This window comes from Symphalangus syndactylus, chromosome 16 (genome assembly GCF_028878055.3).
Source record: "Symphalangus syndactylus isolate Jambi chromosome 16, NHGRI_mSymSyn1-v2.1_pri, whole genome shotgun sequence".
Taxonomy (NCBI): domain Eukaryota; kingdom Metazoa; phylum Chordata; class Mammalia; order Primates; family Hylobatidae; genus Symphalangus; species Symphalangus syndactylus.
The window spans coordinates 23185239-23209349 of NC_072438.2; the positions used below are offsets into that span (position 1 = coordinate 23185239).

A 24111-nucleotide genomic window follows, 5' to 3' on the forward strand; every position below is an offset into this window, starting at 1 on the left:
GGTTCAGATCCATTATAGAATTCTCCTGGGAGTTGCACCACTTAGAAGTCTCTGACTTCAAAGCCCAGGTACTGTCCACTGTAGCAAGACGACCAACACCAAATTTGATCAAAATGAACAGCACATTTTAAAGACATCAAGAATCGGGGATTAATAGTTACAGAGGCAGACTCCTGCACACAACCTCCATAGCCATCCTCTGTGTTCACATCATGTGCTTCTACCACCTATTTCCATGGTTACTTATCTATGTTTTTATTGTCATCTCTTCAGAAGGTAAGGACCTTGTCTGTTGCTGACTGCTATTGCACTAGCTCTGAGTAGAGGCCAGGCACCTAGTAGGCACTAAATAAATGTTTGTGTAACAAATGGATAACACTCCTTTGACCCGGAGATAATCGATGTTAATAAACCCAACCACTTGCAACATGGATGGGATGCTAAAAATTGGCAAACACTCCAAAAAGATTTCTTAACAGCCAAAATAAACAGCAATGAGTCCAAGTTAATGCACAATCTCTTTGGAAAACCCTGTGAGACCCAATTCAGAGCTCGTATTCCCTCTTTAAAAACTGATTTCTAACCAATTTGTTGAGCTCTTTATTGCTGTACTTTTTGCTAAAAGGAATATGCTTCAGTTGTAGTTAAAATAAAAAAGGAAGATTAACTTTCTAAAACACATGAGCCACAGAAGCAAGGTAACTGCAAATATAATAGCATTCAAAAGATGCATCAGCAAAGTTGCAGCCTCTGTGGATGGAGACAAGGATTCAGAGAGACTGACTGATTGTATTTCTCAAATTGACAACCACAATACCCCGTGATCCTTACTCAGCCCCTACAAAGAGGGTCATCTCAGTTTTTAGTTCCAATCCTCTCAAACACAAATGTAACTGGAGAGAGCAACCTAGAGTCAAAGAGACAGTATTTTTTCTTTCATGTATATGGAACATTGTCAATACAATGTGTTTTAATTGTTTTTAAATTTTGACTCTGCACACAGGTATAATGGGCACTACCTTTTTGATTCACACTTGGACCTCAAACGTTCCTCACTCATGGCAGCTATTCACTTTGTGTCGAGTCGTGTCTCTCCTAGAGTTCTGTATGTGTCTTCAGGGCAGATAAATAGTTTAATCATCCTTGAAGCTCTAAACTTAATGATTGGAAGCTATGTGCTGAATGAATAAATAAAAATTCATGATCATTAAGAATTTCAGAAAATACAGAAAGGGAGAGAACAACAAACAAATCTGTGATCATAACATAAAACGAGTAACATTTCATGATATTTCTTTCTGGTCTTTTTTAATGTAGAGGGTTTCTTTCTTTTTATTTTTCTCCTTACAAAATCATACACATACATTTTCTGTCAGGACTTTTGCACTCACTACACATTATAACCTAAGCATTGCCCAATGACATCTCATAGTTCTGCAGCTTGATTAAAGCTAAAGAACACACTAATAGGGCTTTGGGGGTACAAACACATTTTCTTCCATTCAACACATTATTAACTCTGGTGTGACAAGAAGAGGGTTCTGCCTGCATCTCGGTGGTATAAATCAGGCTTAAGTTCCCCAACCTGACTAGAATATCCCTTTGTTTTGCTTCCTTTTCTATTTAGAATCTGTGACCTAAATTTAGAATCTCTCCATTTCTCCTCAGTGTGATAAGCAGTAACAGCCCTCAAAACTCTCAGTAGAACCTTCCAGCAAGAATCCTTTGGCAAAACATAGCGTCAGTCACTCTGATTCTAGAGTTGTTCTATTTTTTTTTCTATTAAAGTAAATGTTTTCATGAACTCACAAAATGTGTTAGTCATAGCCATCATAGAGTTCCAGTTGATGATTAAAAAACAAACTAGGTTTGGGATAAAATTCAAGATGCCTTCCTTACTCCAAATTTGTTCTTAGTCAACAAAGAATAGAGGCCAATGCCTTGAAACCAAACATATTTTTATGAAACCAAACATCATAAAACATGAGTGTGCATACCCTTACATCACTCAGACCGCTAAGATTAATAGACATGCTGAAAGCATTTGCTTCACACTTGCTCAACTGAACAAATACATCTTTTCACAAAACAAGTCCAAAATCTTGACCATTCCCAAATGTCTAAAATCCAAGACTCTTTGCTTTCAAATTCCTCAATGAGAAAGCACAGAAGGAGAGAATTCAGATCATTAACCAGATGTTTAAGGTTGGCACCAAGAAGAGAAGGAGCTAGAGTTGCACATTGAGGAACCAAAAAGATAAGAAATAAAAGAGGAGGAGGAGGAAGAGAAAATACACTAAGAGAAATATTCGAAGACACTCTTTTACATTATCAATTATTTATTTCTTTAAGAAAGAGGACATTTCTTTTCATCCACACAAGATATTGTTCGTTAGATGAGTAGAGCAAGCTTGTTTTGTTTTTATGTAGCATTTATTGACTTGTTTCTAAGACCAAAAGGATATTCTTATTTCCCATTGAAAAATAGTTGGCAAATACAATAGAAATAAAATTAGAAAATACAGATCACCCATAACCTCTCTGTATAGCAATGTGGCTGCATTAATATTTTGGTATTGGGCCTTCTCATTTTTTATCTGACGCATATATATATATATATATATATATATATATATATATATATATTAGAGATGGGGTCTCACTATGTTGCCCAGGCTGGTCTCAAGCTCCTGAGCTCAAGCGATCCTCCCACTTCAGCCTCCCAAATTGCTGGGAACACAGGCATGAGCACCTGGGCTGTATATATTATTTTTAAACCGGAATAAATGTTACAAACTAGAGACACTATTTGGTAGCTTCCTTTTTCCCTTGAGCAATATGTTAAAATATATTTGCCTTTGTCATTAAATGTTCTTTTAGTACATAGATTTTTAAGAACTGCAAAATGGTCCTTTTGTTGATGTGCATTGATTTAACTAATCTTTAATTATAGAACAAATCATTTATAACATCAAAAAATGTTACTCCATGATTAACAGTGTTGTACATCGAGCTTTGAGTACTTTTTAAAAATTGTTGTCTTCAAATTACTTCCTAAGGGTGGAAGTGTTAGGGAAAAAGGGTTTACACAATTTTCAGACTCTCTATATACATTTGCCAATATAAACTTTGCACTTCTAAAAGTTTATGCCACTTTATATTTGCATGAACAATCTATAAATGTGCTTGCTCTTTAATTGGTTTTAATTCTTTGCATCTTTACCAAACTAATAAGCCATTAGAAATTATTTCATTTTGCTATTATTCATTAATTCATTGAACAAATATATATCCAGCACTTTCTACATGCCGGGCTCTGTTTTAGAACTAGAGGCACTACCATGAACATAGGCTCTGGCACTGGGCAGACAGGGTTGGAATACCAGCTCTGTTCAACTCCCTCTGTTACCTGAGGCATGTTCCTCATTTGAGATTCCATTTCCTCCACTACAAACTGCAGGCAAACCAACCCCCACTTAGAGGTGATCCTAAACGTTGACCATGCTGACAGGTGCACAGTGCCTGGACCAGGCATGGTACAGGGGCCTCTCAGTAGGGTAGGTTCCTTAGCTCCCCTAACCTGTAACCTGGGCAACCACTCACTAGAGGCACCAGCTCTCTCCACGATACTCGACCCTGCCTTGATTGTAGGGACTCAGTCCTTGACCTTGAAGTGCCCTGATGTCTCAGACAACCCCTTTTCCATCTGAGGAAAGACAGACTAATTGTAAGAAGCCAATTTCTGCAGTTTGTTGGATCTCAGGTTAGCATTGCATTATTGCATTGATTCTAATATAGGAACTGGCTGCAGCACACCAAATTGAGTCTCATGACCTGGAAGTCCTTCCTCTTCTTCTTTTTTTTTTTTTTTTTTTTTTGAGAAGGAGTCTCGCTCTTTCACCCAGGCTGGATTGCAGTGGCGCGATCTCGGCTCACTGCAGGCTCCATCCCCCGGGGTTCACACCATTCTCCTGCCTCAGCCTCCCGCGTAGCTGGGACTACAGGCGCCCGCCACCTTGCCCGGCAATTTTTTTGTATTTTTTAGTAGAGACGGGGTTTCACCATGTTAGCCAGGATGGTCTTGATCTCCTGACCTCGTGATCCGCCCGCCTCGGCCTCCCAAAGTGCTGGGATCTTCCTCTTATGTTAAAAGTCAGAGGCTTCAGTTGAAAGAAAAATCAGCTGAAGTGCAGCCAACACTGCCTTCTTGCTTGTCTATTGCATTCTCTCTAGTCTTAGCTGCATTTCCCTATACAAAAGATTTTTCAGGGATAGCCCAAGTAGTGATAGTTTTTGTTTTCCTCCAGGTCTTTAATGTTATAAAGAAACAAAAAAAATATATAAATTTAGCTAAAGACCCACCTTTTATTCTTTCTCTGTCCTTCGGTTAACCAACGAGGACCTGAAACTAGTGCACTTCATTCCCATGTATTCTTTTTAAATTTTTTTATTGAAATGAAACTCTCATAATGTAGAATGAACCACCTTAAAATGTGCAATTCAGCAGCATTTAGAACGTTAACAATCTTGTGCAGCCACCAACTATATCAAGTTCCAAAACATTTTCATCACTTCAGCAGAGAACCCCATACTACTAAGCAGCTATTCCCCATTTCTCACTCCCCTGAGCCCTTGAAAACTATCAATCTGCTTTCTGTCTCTATGGATTTATCTATTCTGAACATTTAATATAAAATGACTCATGAAACATGTGACTCTGTTAGTCTATTCTTGCATTGCTATAAAGAGATCCTGAGGCTGCGTGATTTGTACAGAAAAGAGGTTGAGACCAGGCACAGTGGCTCATGCCTCTAATTCCATTCCTTTGGAAGGCCAAGGCAAGAGGATCACTTGAGTCCAAGAGTTCAAGAACAGTCTGAGCAGCACAGTGAGAACCTGTCTCTACAAATATGGTAGCACACACCTGTGATTACAGATACTTGAGAGGCTGAGGTAGGAAGGTTGCTTTAGCCCGAGAGTTGAAGGCTGCAGTAAGCCATGATCAAGAAAGGCCCTGTCTCAAAAAAAGAAAGAAGGAAAAGAGGTTTAATTGGCTCACAGTTCTGCAAGCTGTACAAGAAGCACGGTGCTGGCATCTGCTTCTGGTGAGAGCCTCAGGAAGCAAAGGAGGAAATGGGCCACATGGATCGAGTGGGAGAGAGAAGGGAAGAGGTGCCACATACTTTTAAACAACCAGACCTCTCAAGAACTCAGACACTATTGCAAGGACAACATTAAGCCATTCATGAAGGATCCATCCCCATGACCAAAACACCTCCTACCAGGCCCCATCTCCAACACTGGGGATTACCATGGGAGCAGAGAGAAGGTTCGCCAGGATGAGCCTGCATGGACAAGCGCCCAAAAGGCTTCCCATAAGAGGCTACATCTCACCCATCAGCACTTAAACAAAAGTCTGTTGAAAATCTCTCCACTTCTCTCGTTGTCCTTTGCAGCCACAGTGACCAGCCATGATCATCTTTGCCCACTCAGCTGCATCAGCCTTCCAACTTGCTCCCAGCTCCCCTCCCCAGCCCTCTCTAATACCTTCTCCTTCATCGTTTTATGCACAACAAAGATCATGGTCTCCTCTAACCCTCTCATGGGACCCCATTGCTGTTAAGATAAAAGCCGACCTCTTCAGGCCCTGAAATGACTTGACCCCTACTATTTTTCTGACCTCCTTTCTTACAGGCCATTTTGTCTTATAAGCTCCTACCCATTGTCCTTTCAGTTACTAGAATTCCCGAAGTCCTCTCCTGCCTCAGGGCCCTCTCACATACTGTTCTCCCTCCCTGTGAGGTTTTTATCCCATCTTCGCCTGGCTAAGTCATCCTCAGGTATCCCCAGGTATCTCATCCTTAGAGTGACTTTCGCTGATCTCCCAAACCACAGTAGGCACTCTTTTTAATCTCTTTCACCAACCCCTCTTCTTTTCCTTTGTAGTGCTTATCTCTCTTTAGTTATATAGGTATTTACTAAAAAGAGATAGTAAAATACAGTAGTTAAGTGTCCTAAGACCACATGGCCTCAGGCAAGTTATTTACCTCTTCTGCCTCAGTTTTCCCATCTGAAGAATGCAAAGAATAATAACAGTAACCTTCTCCTGTGGTTGTAGAAAGACTGAGTTGGTGTATGCAGAGCCCTCAGCGCAGAGTCTGCCCAGAGCCCCTGGCTGAGACTATGTAGAGAATTTGGGGCATTTATACAAAATGACCACTGAGATGCCACCCAATTCAAAAATGGTACAAATGCCAATACCATTGTGGAACAAGCTTTGACGTTCTCTTCACAGCAGAGGTTAGCTTCACTAACCTTTAAAGTTACTTCCAAATCTGAGATTCTGTGGCTCTGTCTGTGTTCCAGGGACAAAAGGTGCCTGGCTGTGAGGGAACTTAACATTCCCCAGGATTTTGTTTTTATACAGGGACAGGGCAGTGTAAATTCACACAACCTTTTGGAAAGCAGTTTGGCAGCATGTACCAAAAAAGACATAAAACATACAGACCTTTTGATCCAATAATTCCATTTCTGGGAATCTATCCTAAGGAAATAATCCTAAATAGGGATAAAGGCTTATGCACAAAACTTTCAGTGTAATCTCATTTATACTAGGAAAAAATAGAAACAGCTTAATTGTCCTGTAATAGGAGAGAGGGGGGCTAAACAAATTATTGTACAACTACTTGATGGATATTGTTTGGCCGTTAATGGCTCCAAAACATAACAGGGGAAAAACACGTATGATATAATATTACGTTAAAGAAAAAGCACACAGCAACAGTGTATAGGTACTATTACAAATCTTTGAACAGAAGACCTATGCATACACAGAGAGAACAAAAATAACAGAAAGAAAGAAACTAAAGTGGTAACAGTGGTATAGTTCTGAGAAATAGAACTATATAAATAATTATTTACTCTTGTTTTCCTACCTTTTCCTCCTGATATTTCGTGAGAGTATATTTAAAATAAAATACAAATAGTTCCATAGGACAAGTATAGAAAATACATGAAGTTAAAAAAATAGCATATGTATTTTGATCAAAAAGTGTATATACTATGAATAGGAAAAAATATTAGAAGGAAATCACATACATATATACACACACACACAAACATACACACACACGGCCAAACAAAAACCAAACAAACCAAATCTGTGTCTAATCTTCTAGAATCCTACTATATTAGAATCCTTGCCAGTGGTGGGGTGATTTTCTTACCTATCTTTGCCCAAGTCTGCTTCATTTTTGCTGCCTCCCATCCTTTCTCCAGATAGCAGTCCAAGAAATCTATCTATTAATAGGAGTCATATATGATTCTCATCACTGGCAAACTCTTCACTGGCTTCTTAACGCCCTGAAGATAAAGTCTCAGTCCCTCAAGAAAGTTTTAGCCTCAATATCCACAGCCTCTGCAACGGGCTCCACCCCCCATCCTTCTTCCTCCTCACTCTTCTCCAGCCTCCCCAGCTTTCTCACTCTCCAAGGTGCCTTGTTCTCTCTCAATGCCAGGCTTTCACTGAAACCATTAGCTCTCCATGAAAAAACTACTTATTCCATCCTGGCATTTATTTTCTCAGACACCTTACAGTCATCCTTCAGTTTTCAAGAAATTGCTTAGAAGTTCGGTCCCTAAGGAGAGTGTTTCTGATCACGTAGATGAGATTATCCTGAAAACACAGATCTAAAGTGCCTTCAAAGACATGCATTTCCTAGTCCCAACAAGAACGTAAACTCTAAACACTATTGAAAGAAAAAGGAATGCCTCTAACTTAAATCTGCTCCTCCCTGCACCAACAGAAATCAACATTTTTTTAGTTTGAGTAGCACAAATGTGTCAGTCAACAAGGTGCATTACTTCATCAAACTTTAAAACAACCTTACTTCATTTGGACATTTTGTAAAATTTCAATTTATAGAAGAGAACACTAAGGTTTCAGAGGGGTAATCCTCAGAGTCTTTTGCCCAAGGCAATTTGCCCAAGGTCACGTGGCTGGACAATGATGACTTTGTCCTTCAAAGTCAGCAGTCTTACTCCACAAAGAAATGTCAGTGGGAAGGGGGAAGACATGAAGATTTCTGCTAGTTTAGGGTAACATTCCATTGCTTTGTCTTTTTTTTTTTTTTTTTTATACTTTAGGGTTTTAGGGTACATGTGCACAATGTGCAGGTTTGTTACATATGTATCCATGTGCCATGTTGATTTCCTGCACCCATTAATTCGTCATTTAGCATTAGGTGTATCTCCTAATGCTGTCCCTCCCCCCTCCCCCCACCCCACAACAGTCCCCGGAGCGTGATGTTCCCCTTCCTGTGTCCATGAGTTCTCATTGTTCAATTCCCACCTATGAGTGAGAACATGCGGTGTTTGGTTTTTTGTCCTTGCGATAGTTTACCAAACCTCAGTGCTCAGCTTTCCTTCCCAGCACACTATGAGTCATTGTTGGATTTCCCAGCTCTCTCTCCAATGTGATGGAGTCTGCTGAGGACATTGTTTTGGCTGGAAGTGAATGTGTATGCAAGAGGCACCACCTGCCGCTAAATCTTTGCCTTTGTTGCGTCTAATATAGCTCTTGACCCTGAACTTGGCTCATGTCTTCAGGCACCCTCCCCACAAAATGCCTCACATGTTTTTAGCAATAAACAAAGCAGAGAACATGGGACGCCATTATCCAGATAAACGTTTAGAAACACCAAAATGTTCAAATAGACCAAGATACCTGAAAAAAAAAAAAAAGAATTGAAGAGCTTTTACTACTAAATAATAAATGTAAGGTATTAGCACAATATTGTTATGTTCACCACTATTTTTATGCCTGCATAATGTCACAAAGACACTCTCAAAATTCTGTGGCTGGAGTGGTTTGCATCATTGAGTGGAGGCATTGCTTCCAGGTCTCTGGCCTTCGGATGGTTTTCAGGTGCAAACAAGAGGAGCATAGAGAACTCAGGATAGTCAATGACACTTATCAAAGAACAGTAGCCAAAGCTCAATGGTAAGAGCAGCGGCAGCTATGTCAGCACTATTCACCCACTTCACATTTATGGAGCACCCATGAAGTGCTAGGCAACAGGGACTCATTTTCTGGGGATTATTTCAATTAATCTTTACAACAATCCAAGGAGCCAAGTACTATCACTCTCCTCATCTTAAACCAAGAGCTTGGTTTGAAGGTCAGACAAATCTGGGTTTGAATGCCAAATCTATCACTCAGTAGCTGTGTGACTTTGGGCCAGTGCTCTCATTTAGAAACTTCAGTTTCCACATCTGTAATAAGGAGATAATAATACCTACTTTGCTAAGTGGTCAGGACTCAGTGTAGGTAGCACATAGTAGATGGTTAATACATATATAGATATAGATATTTAAAATTTGTGGTACAACCATACAATGGAATACTACTCAGCAATGAAAGAAACATGCAACACGAATGACTCTCAAAAACATTATGTTAAGTGAAAGAAGAGAGCCTCAAAAACCCACATATTGTAAGATTCTATTTATATGACACTCTGGAAAAGGCAAAATTACAGGACAGATATATGATCAGAGGTTGCAGGCAGCTGGGGTGGAGGAGATTGACTACAAAGGGACATAAGGGAACATTTTGGAGGGAATAGAAATGCTCTGTATCTCTTTTTTAGTGGTGGTTACACAATTGCATAAATTGGCCAAAAATCACGAAACTATTAATACCGAAAGGGTAAATTTTACATTTTAATAATTATACTCTAATAAACCTGCTTTTTAAAAAAAAAAAAAAAAGATATTGCTCAGATATGACAGCAAAGGAGCTTCTTAATCCAGATTCCTTGGGATTTGGCAGATTTTTTTATCTCCAGTTCATTGACTTGAACATGCCTAGTTGTTCTTTTCATATTTGCCTATCCGATAATTCATCCTACCTTCCCCAGGGCAGAATAAATCAAGAGGTGAGGGAGGAAAAGAGTGTACTTGGAAAATCCTTCCTCCTGAAGACCAAAGGATCAGGGAAAATGCATTCTCATCTAATATCTACCCTAACCTAATATTATTTCATCTAATATTATTTCCTGTCCAGTCAATGCTAAATTTCCAAATAGCTCAGTGGGTACATGGAAATTCATTATCTACTTGATCTCTGTTTTTTAATATGTTTAAAACTTCCGATAATTTTTTTTTTTTTTTTTTTTAGAAAGGGTCTTGCTTTGTCACCTAGGCTGGAGTGCAGTGGTGGAAACATGGCTCACTGCAGCTTCAACATCCTGGGCTCAAGCCATCCTCTCACCTCAGCCTTCTGAGTAGATGTGCCTATACATGCACTCCAGCAATGGCTGGCTTTTTTATTTATTTATTTTTTTTTTTTTGTAGAGATGGGGTTTTGCCATATTGCCCAGGCTGGTCTCAAGCAATCTTCCCACCATAGCCCCCCAAAATGCTGGGATTACAGTCATGAGCCACCACGTCTGGCCAACTTTCTATAAGTTTTTAAGTTTTTTATGTTTTAAAATATGAGAAGTGATATTTTTTGGGCAAGGTAAAGTATTATGATCTGGGATAATGTTATATTGTTAATTCACATTTATCCACAAGCATGGATATTTATGTAGATTAAAACACTGGATTGTCATCTACATGTGAAGTAGGAACCAGGTATCAGTGAAGGCTGTAGAGCAAAGACTCTTTTGGCCACCCTGCAGGGACCTGAGTTCCAGTTCTGGTTTAGCATAAATACTTTATTTGGGCAAGTCACTTCCTACTGAATCTGGCTTTTTATCTGTGAAACAGGAAACTCAAGCAGATAACCTCTGAGATCCCTTCTTCTCTAACAGTGTGAAATTCCCAATGCAATGTAAGAACTGTGAGTTGAGATCCTGACTTCTGCTTTCAAAACTGTATGTTCAGGGTCCAGCACAGTGCCTGGCACACACAGGGGTCAATGACATTTGTTCATTCCATGAGTCAGTGAATTGCCTTTTTTAAATATGCAAACTCCTTTTCTCATAAGAACCCACCTCTTTCCCTGCAATGAAAGCAGATTCAGTTTACAAACCAAATTGAGTTGTTTCAGCTGGTTGAAGTCAGCTTGAAAAGCCAGGAAAGTGGCAGCAGGCACCATCTCTACCTGGTCAACAGCCTGGTTCATGAAATCCCACTCACAGCCCTTCTGAGGAACCTAGTGACCCCAGGATAAGGACCAGAACCTCCCATGGCCAACAGAGCCCTGCCTGGCCCAGGCACATCCTCCCTGCAGGCTCATGCCTGCCTTTGCTCTTTCCCACTGGCCTCCACTCAGCATCATCCTCTTCCACCTCAGGACCTTTGCATATGACATTCTCTCAGCCTGGATGTGTTTTCCTGCCCTTTTTCCAGGTTCATGCCTACTGTTTTTCCTCCTTTTAGGTCAGATGTCATTCCTTTAGGCACTTTCTCTCTTATTTAGGCAAGTTCTTTAGGCAAGATTCAACTAGGTTGTCCAGCTAAACACTCCACAGTATCCTTTATTTTTTCATTCAGAGCATTCTCCAAAACTTATTGAATTTATCAAATGGTATTAACTGTCCTTAATATTATATGAATAAGAAATAACCTCATTTTTCTTCCATCATTTGTTCTAGCCAAATTCTGTTGGATCTTTCTTCCCTGCCCTTTTATGACATCTCAGGCAAATTTCTTGGCTTTCTGGTAACTTCCAGTTACATGAACAATTTTATTAGTCAATTGTGACTCATTTTCAGATATTAAAAAGACAAATCTCAATCAAATTTTCTATTTTATATCCAATACAATACTTGTCCTTCTCCATGGCTGTAGTTCAGGATATGCTATACCCTTTCACTCTTCCCTCATCTCCTGCCACTTCCTTTCACTTTCAGCTCCTCTTGAGTCAGGTCAGAGAGTAGAAGAATCAGGAAAAAAGTGACTGAATTCTTTTTACTTAATAAGTGCTACTTGTATGATCCTCTCCTGGCTCCAATGTCTGCTGTGCACTCCAGGTAACCAAATGCTGGCTCTTGCAGGGTGAAGGTGTTCCTTGGTTGATAGCTTGCAGTGCTCCCCTGCCAGCCTCAGATTCTGTACTCAGTGATACAGCCAGTGACTTCTTAGTGGCCTCCCCTGACTAGGAGGACTCCTTGGCTCAGGAAGTCCCAACAAGATGGCCCAACTCAGCTGCCTTCCTCAGTACCATCTCCCTCTTGGGGAGTGCATATATTCTTGCCTCTCTAACAGCTGCCCCTGCACTGCTCTCCCTTCTCCACAACTCTACCTTGATGCCTCTCTTCAACGACTAATCCTTTCTGAATTTCTAGTTTTCTCTTATGTGGACTGAAAATGGCTGATGGTCACTGTCAGATCCAGCTGGATTTTAACAAGTTCTAAGTCAATGTATAAGCATTGGTTGCCTATCATTCTCTGCTTTGTGTTCTCAGCTGAAATTCCAAGTGGATGGGAATTCCCAATTCATATCCTGTTAAGCATAGTTCTGTGATTATTTCATAAATATCTCTCTTCCCCACTAGATTTTGTCTCTACAAGGGCTCTTTGTTTGCTCTCTACTGAATACCCAGACCAAGCATTCAGCATCTGATATATAGTAGCAGCTAAATAAATATGTGATGAAGTAATAAATGAAAGAACAGTATGAGATACAAAGAAGACCAGGTTTGTATCACTACAACTCCCTGGTTTGTACGGACAAGCAGATAAGGCATCATATGAGCAAGAGTGGATAAGGCAAAGATTCCTAGAGCCTGGCTGCCCATTGGAATCACCCATAGAGCTTTTAAAAAATATTAATGCCTAACTTAATCTACTGATATGCTCATTCAGTAGATCTAGTTAAGAGCCAGTGAGCTAAAGTGCATGGGAGATTCAAATTATGTGCTAGAAGAGTTCAGGAGAAGACAGGGTTGTACCTGCTTGAGAATATCAGGGAGACTTTCTGTAGAAAGTGATGCATACAGAAGATAAATGTGAACAGATGGAGAAAGAGGCATAGGGGAGACATGCTTGGTAATGGCTTACAGCTACTAGAGATGATATAAGCAAGGCACTGAGGTTAGAAAGAGAAGATTCAATTCCTAACAGAACCCACTAGGAGAGGAGGAGGAAGAAACAGGGGGTATGCAACTGCAAGTTGTTTGGATGCAAAAACATGGTATTTTAAAGTTAGCAACAACCTAGGGAGGAAATATGGTAAGTGGTTAGGTGTGTCAATTGTGGATCAGACTGTCTAAATTACTCATCTGTAGAAAGAGGATAATACAATTACTCACCTCAAGAGGTTACGATGAGGATTAAAGAAAGTGATGCTTGTTATGTCTTAGCACATTGTACATGCTCATTACATACCAGCTAGAACCTTCTTTGTAAAATACTTCTACCACCTAGAAAAATGGTGTGAGTGTGTGTGTATGTATGTGTGTAGTGGTGTGCAGAGTGGCTTACACTTGCCAGCAAGCGCCAATTCTACAATTCTACATTCTATAACTTTCTAACTCTGCATTCAGTGAAGGTCAGATTGTTAGCTTGAAATTGACCATGTTGGGGGTATTCACTCCAAGAAAACTAACAAAACTACAAATCTGAACCTTCTTTTTGAGAGCTAGGTTAGTGGCAAACTGTTAGGTGCTCTGGGAACATTGATGGGATTGGAATGGAATGGACTGCATTCAGTTGAAAAGTAAATAAAGGATATAGGGGTAAAAAAGAGCACAAGTTGAGAAAGGAAGATTATCTGCCGAGGAAAGACAAAATAAGACCCCATCTTTGGGGTGAGTGGCAGGTAAAAATGGAATCTGACTTTTACTCTGAGCCAATACTTCCTTTAGCATATTTTTCTACCCATCACTTCACCACTGCTTCTAAGTGTGAAAATAACTGAGTGAAATAGACACTGACAAGCTTTATCAACATCTGAGGTTCTGAACACTCTCAGAGACATTTTCAAAGGTTCATTCTCTCTGGGAAGAAGAATGAGTTCAGAAAGACATAGATTACAATAAATTATCTAAGATGAAAATAATAAAGAAGAAAAAGGAAAAATCCAATTTTTATTGAAGAACAGAAAAAATACTGTAATACTTTAATGATACAAAAAACCTTATTTTGTATGGTAAGCAACATTAAAGAGAAATAGAGAAGTTGTGAATGACACAGAAAAGAAAATATGAATATCCACAAATGTAGCTTCAAGTCTCTGGACTGACATTAGCTTTCTAACCATAGACAAGTTGTGGGACTTCTCTGGACCTTGGTTCCCCATCTAACCTACCACAAGACGGTTCTGGGGAGGATGATATGGGCTTAGCATTGCCCTCTAGGATATAAAATGTTTTGCAAATGTCAGGGTTTTTTTTTAATCACTGTGCCATAAAGCAGCCAAAACTTTATCAATAATGAATTGTTGACAATAATAAATATTGATGAATTTTTTTTCTTCATTGAGCCTCTACTGTAGACTAGTCTCTGTCCTAGAGTTTGCATTTTAGTGGGGAAACAATCAAGTCAATAGACAGCCATAACACAGTGAAATTGTGTGGCTTTGCAGGGACTTGAGTAGTGCCAGAAGGAGAAGGAAGTTAATCAACACTTTAAGGCAGAAAAATAGGAAAGCATCTATTCTTTTATTGGTCTACAAATTCATCCACTTCTGAGCTCCCTGGCACAGACTGGGCTACTCCAAAGAAGACATAATGGAAAAAGCCCACTTAAGAAGTTATCGCTTATAAACAAATAAATGAACATATTAAAAGGCTGTATCACCTGAAATTAAGCTTGTAAATGGGTGACATCAGACACCATCATTTGGTTCGAGAATATTAAGAACTATGAGAAACCCTGGAAATAATCAAGGACAACCATCTTATTTTGAAAATGAGAAAACAGACCCAGAGACTTTATCTGATTAAAATCTGAATCTAATTTAGCAACTAGCTTCTATGCTCAAGACATTGTTTTGACCATCCTGTGATGGCATTAAGATTTTGGAAAGCCAATAAATTCAAAGGACCATTTCCTCCAGTGTGGAGAGTGGATCCCAAAGGCAAAATTAAGCTGGTCAGAATGGGGAGCCCAGCAATCTCGTTGGTCAAGTGTGTGGTCAATGTCCACTTCACTAACTCTGGAAACATTCCTTTCAATTAGAGTTCTCATTGCTTGAGAAGAATGAGAGGAAAAGAAAGATAAAAACAAGATTTTTTTCAGTCATCTAATTTCCATAAATGACATCATAAATTATATATTGCTGTTGCCAAGGAAATATAAGAAATACATAGCAGAAGGAAACAAAGAAATTGATTGCACCATAGACGACTAGTCATATGCTTTGGAGAGTCATTCTGCCTTTTGAGATGTTATGATCAGTTCTTTACAGGCACAAAGACATATTAGTTTTCTAAAAATACCCAATCATTTATCCATTCAGCAAAGAACAAAGAAAACAAAATCAGTGCAATTCTCATAACCCTCTTTCTTTTCACAGCACATAGAATGAGGGGCTATTTTCCTGCCATATTTACCAAGAATAGGGACAGTGTTCATTATTCCACAAGACACCATCCTAAGTCCAGAATCTAAAGGCTCTACCTCCAAAACTCTCAAATATAAAATGGCTTTTTTCTCTAAGTTAACAACTAATTTCCAGTCAGTGAGTAATTTTTTTCCTGAAACATTCACTCAGTGGAAAACAAATGAAGAGGGAAAAAATTAAGTAAACAAATCTGAAAAAGAGGCCACAACACACAGAGATGGAGAAGCTCTAAACTTACCACTGAAGGAAAGCAGGCACTTAAAGTTTATCCCAAACAAAACTGTAATTTTAACTGGTCCCCGAGTTGAGCCTCACTCGATGAATGACTTCCAGGGCCTTTGGCTCTTTGGGACTAAACGAGAAAATTATTTTTAGCACAACTATTTGGAAATCTTTGAGAACTTGGATCTGTTATTCTGTCTGGTACCAAAGCAAGTTTTTCACTGAGCTCTCATGAAAGATCCTCAGTCTCTTGTGGATTTAGAATCCTGCAGCAGCCCACCATCTAAGAGCAAGGTATGGTGTTTACTCTTTCTTTCAGAATTTTGGCAAATGTAGATGCAATGGCCTGTTCTTGTGACGGGAGCTTTTTAGCTTATTAAACAGATGGTTCTGTAGGAAGAATCCATAAACTGAAGACCTAGCTTCAAGTCTCTGGACTGACACTAGCTTTCTAACCATAGACAAGTTGCGGGACGTCTCTGGACCTTGGTTCCCCATCTAACCTACCACAAGATGGTTTGGGGGAGGATGATATGGGCTTAGCATTGCTCTCTAGAATATAAAATGTTTTGCAAATGTCAGGGTTTTTTTTTAATCACTGTGCCATAAAGCAGCCAAAACTTTATCAGTAATGAACTGTTGACAATAATAAATATTGATGAATTTTTTTTCTTCATTGAGCCTCTACTGTAGACTAGTCTCTGTCCTAGAGTTTGCATTTTAGTGGGGAAACAAGCAAGTCAATAGACAGCCATAACACAGTGCAATTGTGTGGCCTTGCAGGGACTTGAGTAGTGCCAGGAGGAGAAGGAGGTTAATTCATGGCAAACAGGAAAAGCAGTTCTGCAGAGGACAATTGGAGCCCCCAAAGGCAAGGAACTGGTGAACAGCAACATAAAAGGAACTGAGGCATGAGCAGCTCAGGTCTCCATCCTGTCCCAATCACAGTGTCACTCCCAGTGCAACAAGAGAAGCACAAAGCCTGCTGTTGTGAAATCTCCACCTCTGCAGGCCAAGAAAATGTCCCATTTTGGCTTTTCCTGGTTACCTATTCTCTTCTTAATGATTTCCAGGCAAAGCACATTTTCAACTTGAATTAATTATTATCAAGTCCAGCCCTTTGTCATGAAGTAATATGTTATAGTTTCCCTCACATGATGTAGGGACAAACTCTTTTGAAGACAAAAGAACTCAGTACAAATTCTGGCCGCACCATTTCATGCCTGTGTGGACTTGAGCCCACAGAGTATCAATGTTCTTACTTGTAAAGTGAAAATAATAGCACTTACTTTATAACAAGTGGTGTGAGGATAAAGTAAAGGATGTCCTTAAAACACCTGGCACAGAAATAAGAATACTGGTCTCTCCCTGCATTCCAATTCATTTTTTATTCAGTTTTTTTAATTATGGTAAAATATACATACCATAAAATTTACCATTTCAACCATTCTTATGTGTACAGTTCTGCAGCATTAAATACATTCATTTTGTTATGCAATATCATCACCATCTCTCCAGGACTTCTTCATCTTCCCAAACAAACTCTCTATATCCATGAAACCATAAATTCCCATTCCCCTCTTCCCTTCTTCCTCCAACAGCGAGTATTCTACTTTGTGTCTTGATGAATGTGACTACTCTAGGAACTTTGTGTAAGAGGAATCACACAATATTTGTCCTTTTGTGACTGGCTTATTTAACACAATTTAATGTCTTCAGGTTTCCTCCACGTTGTAGCATGTGTCAGTATCTCCTTTCTTTTTAAGGCTGAAGAAGATTCCATTGTACGTGTAGACCAGGTTTTGTTTATCCATTCACCTTTCCATGGACACTTGGGTTGCTTCCACCTTTTGACTATTGTGAATAATGCTGCAGATATGGCTATGCAAATATCTGTTTGAGTCCTTGCTGCTATGAACATGCATGTGCAAATATTTGTTTGAGTCCCTGATTTTACTTCTTTTGGATATATGCCCCAAAGTGGAATTGCTATATCATATGGTAATTCTCTTTAATTTTTTTGAGGAATCACTATATTGTTTTCCACAGGCGCTGCACTATTTTACATTCCCACCACCAACATATTTTATTTTTCCAAGAAAAAAACATACTTGGAGTCTACTTACACTGGGGAAAAAATAATATGCTATTTACAAAGGGATCTCAATCTATGAACATGTTTTCCAGGATTTCAATCTTTGTACTGAGTTAATCAGTATTTCTCCAAGTATTTCCCATGGCTAGTTTAGCGAGAACAAATGGCTCCATGACTAAATAAATTCACAAAATACTATATACAACATTTCTGCCTCAAATATAAGCACATTAACATGGAGACTCTCGAATCTAAAGTAATACAAATTAAATTTTTTAAATGTGTTTTAAAAACAAAAACCTGTTACTTTGTAATCACTACAGAAAAATAGGACTGAGAATTATTTATAATTAGCATCCAGGACAGACATGTTCAAGATTAATAGTATTTCCAGGCTGGGCGTGGCAGCTCACTCTTGAAACCCCAGCACTTTGGGAGGGCGAGGTGGGCAGATCTCTTGAGTTTAGGAGTTCAAGACCAACCTGGGTAACTTGGCAAAACCTCATCTCTCCAAAAAATACAAAAGTTAGCCAGGTGTGGTGGCACACACCTGTAGTCCCAGCTACTCATGAATTCAATTCAATGTTTTAAAGCATATTGTATGTGGAGTGACAGCTAAGGGGTACAGGTTTCTTTTTGGAGTTTTAAAATAGTCTTTAATTGGATTGTGATGTACATTGAGTTGTACACTTTGGTTAATTTTATGGTGTGCGAATTATATCTTTATAAAGCTGTTAAAAATTATTGTAATGTTTATGAAATTGTGACCCACGTGATTTATTCCCAGTCAAAATAACCAAGTTCATTGCAAGGCAGTGGGGGAGTGGGTAAAGAGTGGATTATTCAATAAAAGGAGTTGAAAATATAAAGTTGTATCCCTACCTCACACTTTTTATCAGAAAAATTCTGATGGAACAAATTTTTAAATGTGAAAAAATGAAACAAAAAAATTGAAAGAAAAGCACAAGGATTCTTTTCAGGACCTTAAAGTGATGAAGGCCTTCTAAACACAATAAACTGAACCTCAAAAAATATTTTCATGTTAAAAATATTTTAAAATACATGAGGAAAGACAAAGGACAAACTGGGGGAAATTATTTGCTGCTCATGTCATAGGCCATTTGTAGATTAAGATAGATAGATAGACATATAGATAAATAGATAGATAGATGGATAGATAGATAGATAGATAGATAGATAGATAGATAGATAGATTCATTGTACCATTGCTTATAATAGCAAAAGAAAGAAAATAGTCCAAATACCCATCAGTAGGAAACTGGTTAAATATTACAAACACATCTATATGATGGATTGTTTTAGCCATTAAATAAAAAAGGACAAGACAGCTCTACACATATAGGTGTCAATACAGAAGCTATACATACTCATATGGAAACTAAGTGAAAAGGCAATGTACAGAACATTGTATATGAGATGCCAACACGGGGAAGGAGGACACGCAAGAAACTGGCAAAGAGATCAGCTCTAGGGAGGGAACCTGGGTATCCAGAAGACTCAAAGGGAGGCAAAGAAATTGACTTATTGTTGCATACTCTTTTTTCTTTTGAATTTTATGAAACGTACATGTATTTCCTTACAAAAAATTAATTTTAAAATATTTTTAAACACCCTAGACTTTGTCAAATTAAAACAACTCAAGTTTTGTATTTGTATTTCTCAAACACTGCAAAAAGGACACAGACTCCAGGGAGATTTCTTCAAACCCCATTTCCCTCTTTCTTGTGTAATATTCTCATATTTCATAATTTCTCACCAGTTTTTTTCCCCCACAAAGCTCAAACCTCCCCACAAAATTCTCCTCTTTCTCCAGCCATGTTTTTTGGGTTAAGCCCTCCTGTAGGTGGTTGGACACATCAATGACTTCAACAAAGATCCCTGCCCTCATGTAGCTTACATTCTATCAGGGAAAATGTAGATATAAAATAAAGATAGGAATTAGCTACTGAGTTAGAAGTGAAAAGTACAATGGAGAATAGAAAAAATGTAGAGCAGATAAAAGGAAGGTCATGGGCAGAAGAAGGCAGATTGCAGTGTTAAGCATGGTGATAAGAGTTGAACTTAATGACAAGATGCCATTTGAGCAACGATGTGAAGAGGGAGATGAAGAAGTAGCTATATGGACATCTTGGTGAAGAGGGATTTAGACAATGTGAAGAGACATGTGAGACCCTAAGGCAGGGCATACCTAGTGTCTTTGAGGAGCACCAAGGAATCCAGTGTGACTGGAGCTGACAACGTGAGGAGAATAGAAGATGAAGTCAGGGAAATAAGGAGGGCCTTGTAGACCATCGCACCATGTAACATGAAGCTTTGGGCCCTTAAGTGCAATGAAGAACCAAACAGCGCGATCCCACTGTGATTTTTCCATTATAATGCACACCCCGTGGTCTTCTTGCATCAACTGAGTCCCAGTACTTGACTGACCAGTCACCATCGTGCCACTAGCATGCATCAGGCACCACAACACATTGTTCCTCAATTCTTTTTGTTTTTTGAGACAGGGTCTGGCTCTGTTGCTCAGGCTGGAGTGCAGCAACACAATCTCAGCTCACTTCAACTTCCACCTCCAGGGTTCAAGTGATTCTCCTGCCTCAGCCTCTCGAGTAGCTGGAATTGCAGGTGCACACCACCATGCAGGGCTACTTTTTGTATTTTTAGTAGAGATGGGTTTCGCCATATTGGCCAGGCTAATCTTGAACTCTTGACTTCAAGTGATCCTCCAACCTCAGCCACCCAAAGTGCTGGGATTACAGGCATGAGCCACCGTGCCCAGCCTGTTCCTCAATTCTGATAAGGATTTTTATGGAATAATCACTTTGAGTGCCTTTTTTAAAGTTTTAATTGGGAATGTTTGAAGCATTTAGACTCCTATATAGGCAGTACTATTCTTCCGCACTTGTCATGAAAGCGATCTATTTATTCAATGAATAAATCTGTTTCCATTGTTTTAATTTATTCCTTCTTTGAGTGCCTTTTTGCCTGGCTATTGGCAATATTGAATATCGTTTCTTCCAATCACATTTTTAAAATTTCTACTTCATTTGCCCACCATCAACTAGACACTTACCACACTCCTCTTCACAGACTGTTCCTGTGACTATTGGCATAGTTGGGCTTTCACACCTGCATCACCATGTCTGAGAAGCCACTGTCCAAATCAACTTCTCTGCAGATGCTTTCAGGTCCGTCCTGAAAGCAACTCTGGCCTCAGCCTATAGCCTTGCACCCCATGTCTAGTTAAAAGCCTCATTATGACTATCTTCTATGAACCTTTATTTTTTTGGTAGAGGTGGGGTCTTGCTATGTTGCCCAGGCTCCTCTCAAATTCCTGGGCTCAAGTAATCCTTCCACCTCAGCCTCCCAATACACTGGGATTACAGACGTGAGCCACCATACCCAGCCTTTTTTTTCTGGGGAGGGGGGTGACTTTATCGCTGTCCTGCTCCATCACCACAGAAAAATGGGCCCTGCACGCTCCAGGCCTGCATCATGTATCACCACAGCAAAAACATGACCTACTTGAACACGTTCCCTCCCAGGATATGTATTAAAATTCTTTAAAGAAAGCAGAATAGATTAATAACTTAAGTGATTAGGCACCAACAGCAATTTGAAAAATTAAATGTCCATTTTAAATGGTAACAAGACAAGAACTTAAAATTGGATTTACTCTAGCCCATCTTCTCTTCCTGTCAAATAGCAACAATTCTATGGGAAATGATTCTAAATTTCAAGACACAAGTAGCAGACAAATAAGTAAGAACACGTATCACCAGAAATCACAGGACAGCCTGAATCTCCAGGCGGCCTCCTCGGCAGGTAGCCCACCGTGATTCCAGGCCCCAAAGAGCTTGGCAAGTCCCAGAAAGGTGGCCCCCTGAGGAAGGGCTTTAAAGCTCCTGAGATCAGATTTGCTTCCCCCACATTTTAAAGATGAAGCCCCAGACAGAGCCACTCTCTCATTCCTTCCCAAAGCCTCCTCTAATCGGCCTTTCACAAGGGAGAGGGAACTGCTAATTTAATCAATGCATCTTGTTCTGACTGTGGCAGGGGGTGTGAACAGAATGTTCTTTCCATATATATTTTTTTTCATCTGACGCTCCTTTGGAAGGCCTGTATTGAATGCACTGGGCTTGTCAGAAAGTGCCTTAATCCCAGTTGAGCAATAGAATCAATAATTTTGGATTTGTGCTGTATGACAAGGGCATACAAAAATGTCTACCAGACAGAGCATGGCAAAAATGTTCTCCTTGCTTTTTTTTTTTCAACTAGTAACACCGAGATTTAGTCAAAGTTACAGAGCCTGAGTTCGGATAAGTTGTTTTGGTTTTTCACTAATAAGATTTCTAGGAATCAGCTTACTTCAAAATCACATGTGCACACTGTATTTTTCTTAGTTTGTCATTCCTATGCTCTGGCAAATTTCTGGGTCTAATTCCAAGATGTTGCAATTTCCCCATGGGTACCACAAAAGTGGTGGTGTGCCTGGTCAGTTTTCTTACATGGCTGTCAAAAAACAAAAGAAATTTCATCTGATTGCTTTCCCCACATTTTGTGATGATTTCCTTTGGGAGAGTATACACCAGGTCAAGCACTATATAGATTTCTTGTTAACGCATGGGTCCAACCATCCAAACACAACTCATTCGCATGACCCCAGAACCACCTGTATATGTTCTTCCCTTTAAAAAACTGCTAATCCTAAGGACCATTTAGCCTAAAAAATCGGGTATCTCCAATCTATACCGCTCTCCATCTCACCTTCAGCCTATATGCCAAAGTGCCATACTAATAAATGACCCATCATTCTCAGCTTCTTGGCTTTGTGGGAGAGTAGGGTTGGGGCCCAAGTCCTATTAGATCAGAATTGAAGAGACCTGCTGCCTGCTTCACTTGGGGCACAGGCACCATGCGTGGCTTAATTTCACACAGCTCTTTAATTGAGCCCCAGTGCTAACAGCTTAATGGGACACCACGACATTATATCCTGCAGATTTTAAATTAACGTTTGAGACCCCCCCTCAGGACATACACAGTACTCCAATTAACACTAATTGGCATTATACATGATTACCAAGTGAAAACCATGGTTTTCTTGAAAATGCCTCCTCTTTTCTCCAGCTTTAAATAGCCCATTAAGTCTAAGAAAACAATTATGGGTGCATGCAAAGATTAGCTAGAATGATGTCTAGCATGATGTTTATATTGGGAGAACTTTGGAAGCAACCTAAATATCTATAATGGGGGTTCTGTACATAAAAGATAGTAGAGACAAAAGCAATTATTTTTTAATGTTACACATAATTTTGACATAGAAGGTGTTCATGATACATTGTCAAGTGAAAGAAGTTAAAGAAGTGTAGAAATGGCATGGTATCACTTTCTCCATTGTATAGACAAAAGAGACTGGAAGGATATATATACTAAAATGTAAATCTCAAGGTGGTAAAAATAATGTTGATGTTTATCTTTTTCATTTCCAGGTCTAAATTTTATTCTTTAAAAAACGCACTACTTTTGCAAAAAGAAAATGCCATTTTTAAGTCTATCATTGATTTCTGAAGAATAAATGCAGTGATTTATTTTGAAATGTTTTTAACCAGTTCTTCATCTGCACCAACTCCCGTGTAGGGCACTGAGGATACTATATCAATAATACGTTAATAATTTTCAATGGAGTTATGAAGGTAAACAGGGTTTTACATGTGTGGAAAGATGAACACTGGAGTGATTTGTTGCAAATGCACATTCTCGTGTTCAAACTGATTGAATCATGCCAAACCACCCCTCTCCCAACACAGAAAGTTCATTTACGTCCATGTGTTTCTCTTCCAGAGCCAAAGATGTTTGTCTTGCTCTATGTTACAAGTTTTGCCATTTGTGCCAGTGGACAACCTCGGGGTAATCAGTTGAAAGGAGAGAACTACTCCCCCAGGTATATCTGCAGCATTCCTGGCTTGCCTGGACCTCCAGGGCCCCCTGGAGCAAATGGTTCCCCTGGGCCCCATGGTCGCATCGGCCTTCCAGGAAGAGATGGTAGAGACGGCAGGAAAGGAGAGAAAGGTGAAAAGGGAACTGCAGGTAATGAATGAGAAGTTGCATAAAACACCCTCCTTCACCCCCACCATAAAACTGTTCCCCTTTCTTTGTTACTTTTTCTAATGGGAATTACTCCTTAAACCCCTTCTGTACTTTCATTAATCATAACAATTTACTGAGCCCTTACTAGGCTTCAGATGCTTCCCTAAACTCT

General features: G+C 39.4%; 1 protein-coding gene across 2 annotated transcripts in view; it reads left to right on the top strand.

The window, feature by feature from the left end:
• C1QTNF7 (C1q and TNF related 7) overlaps window positions 1-24111 on the top strand; it is a 106920-nt gene that overhangs the window by 74846 nt on the left and 7963 nt on the right. For both annotated transcript variants that reach the window (XM_063619411.1, XM_055246160.2), the window contains exon 2: window positions 23694-23939. In XM_063619411.1, the coding sequence (XP_063475481.1) occupies window positions 23694-23939 (246 nt within the window). The remainder of the gene's footprint in view (window positions 1-23693; window positions 23940-24111) is intronic.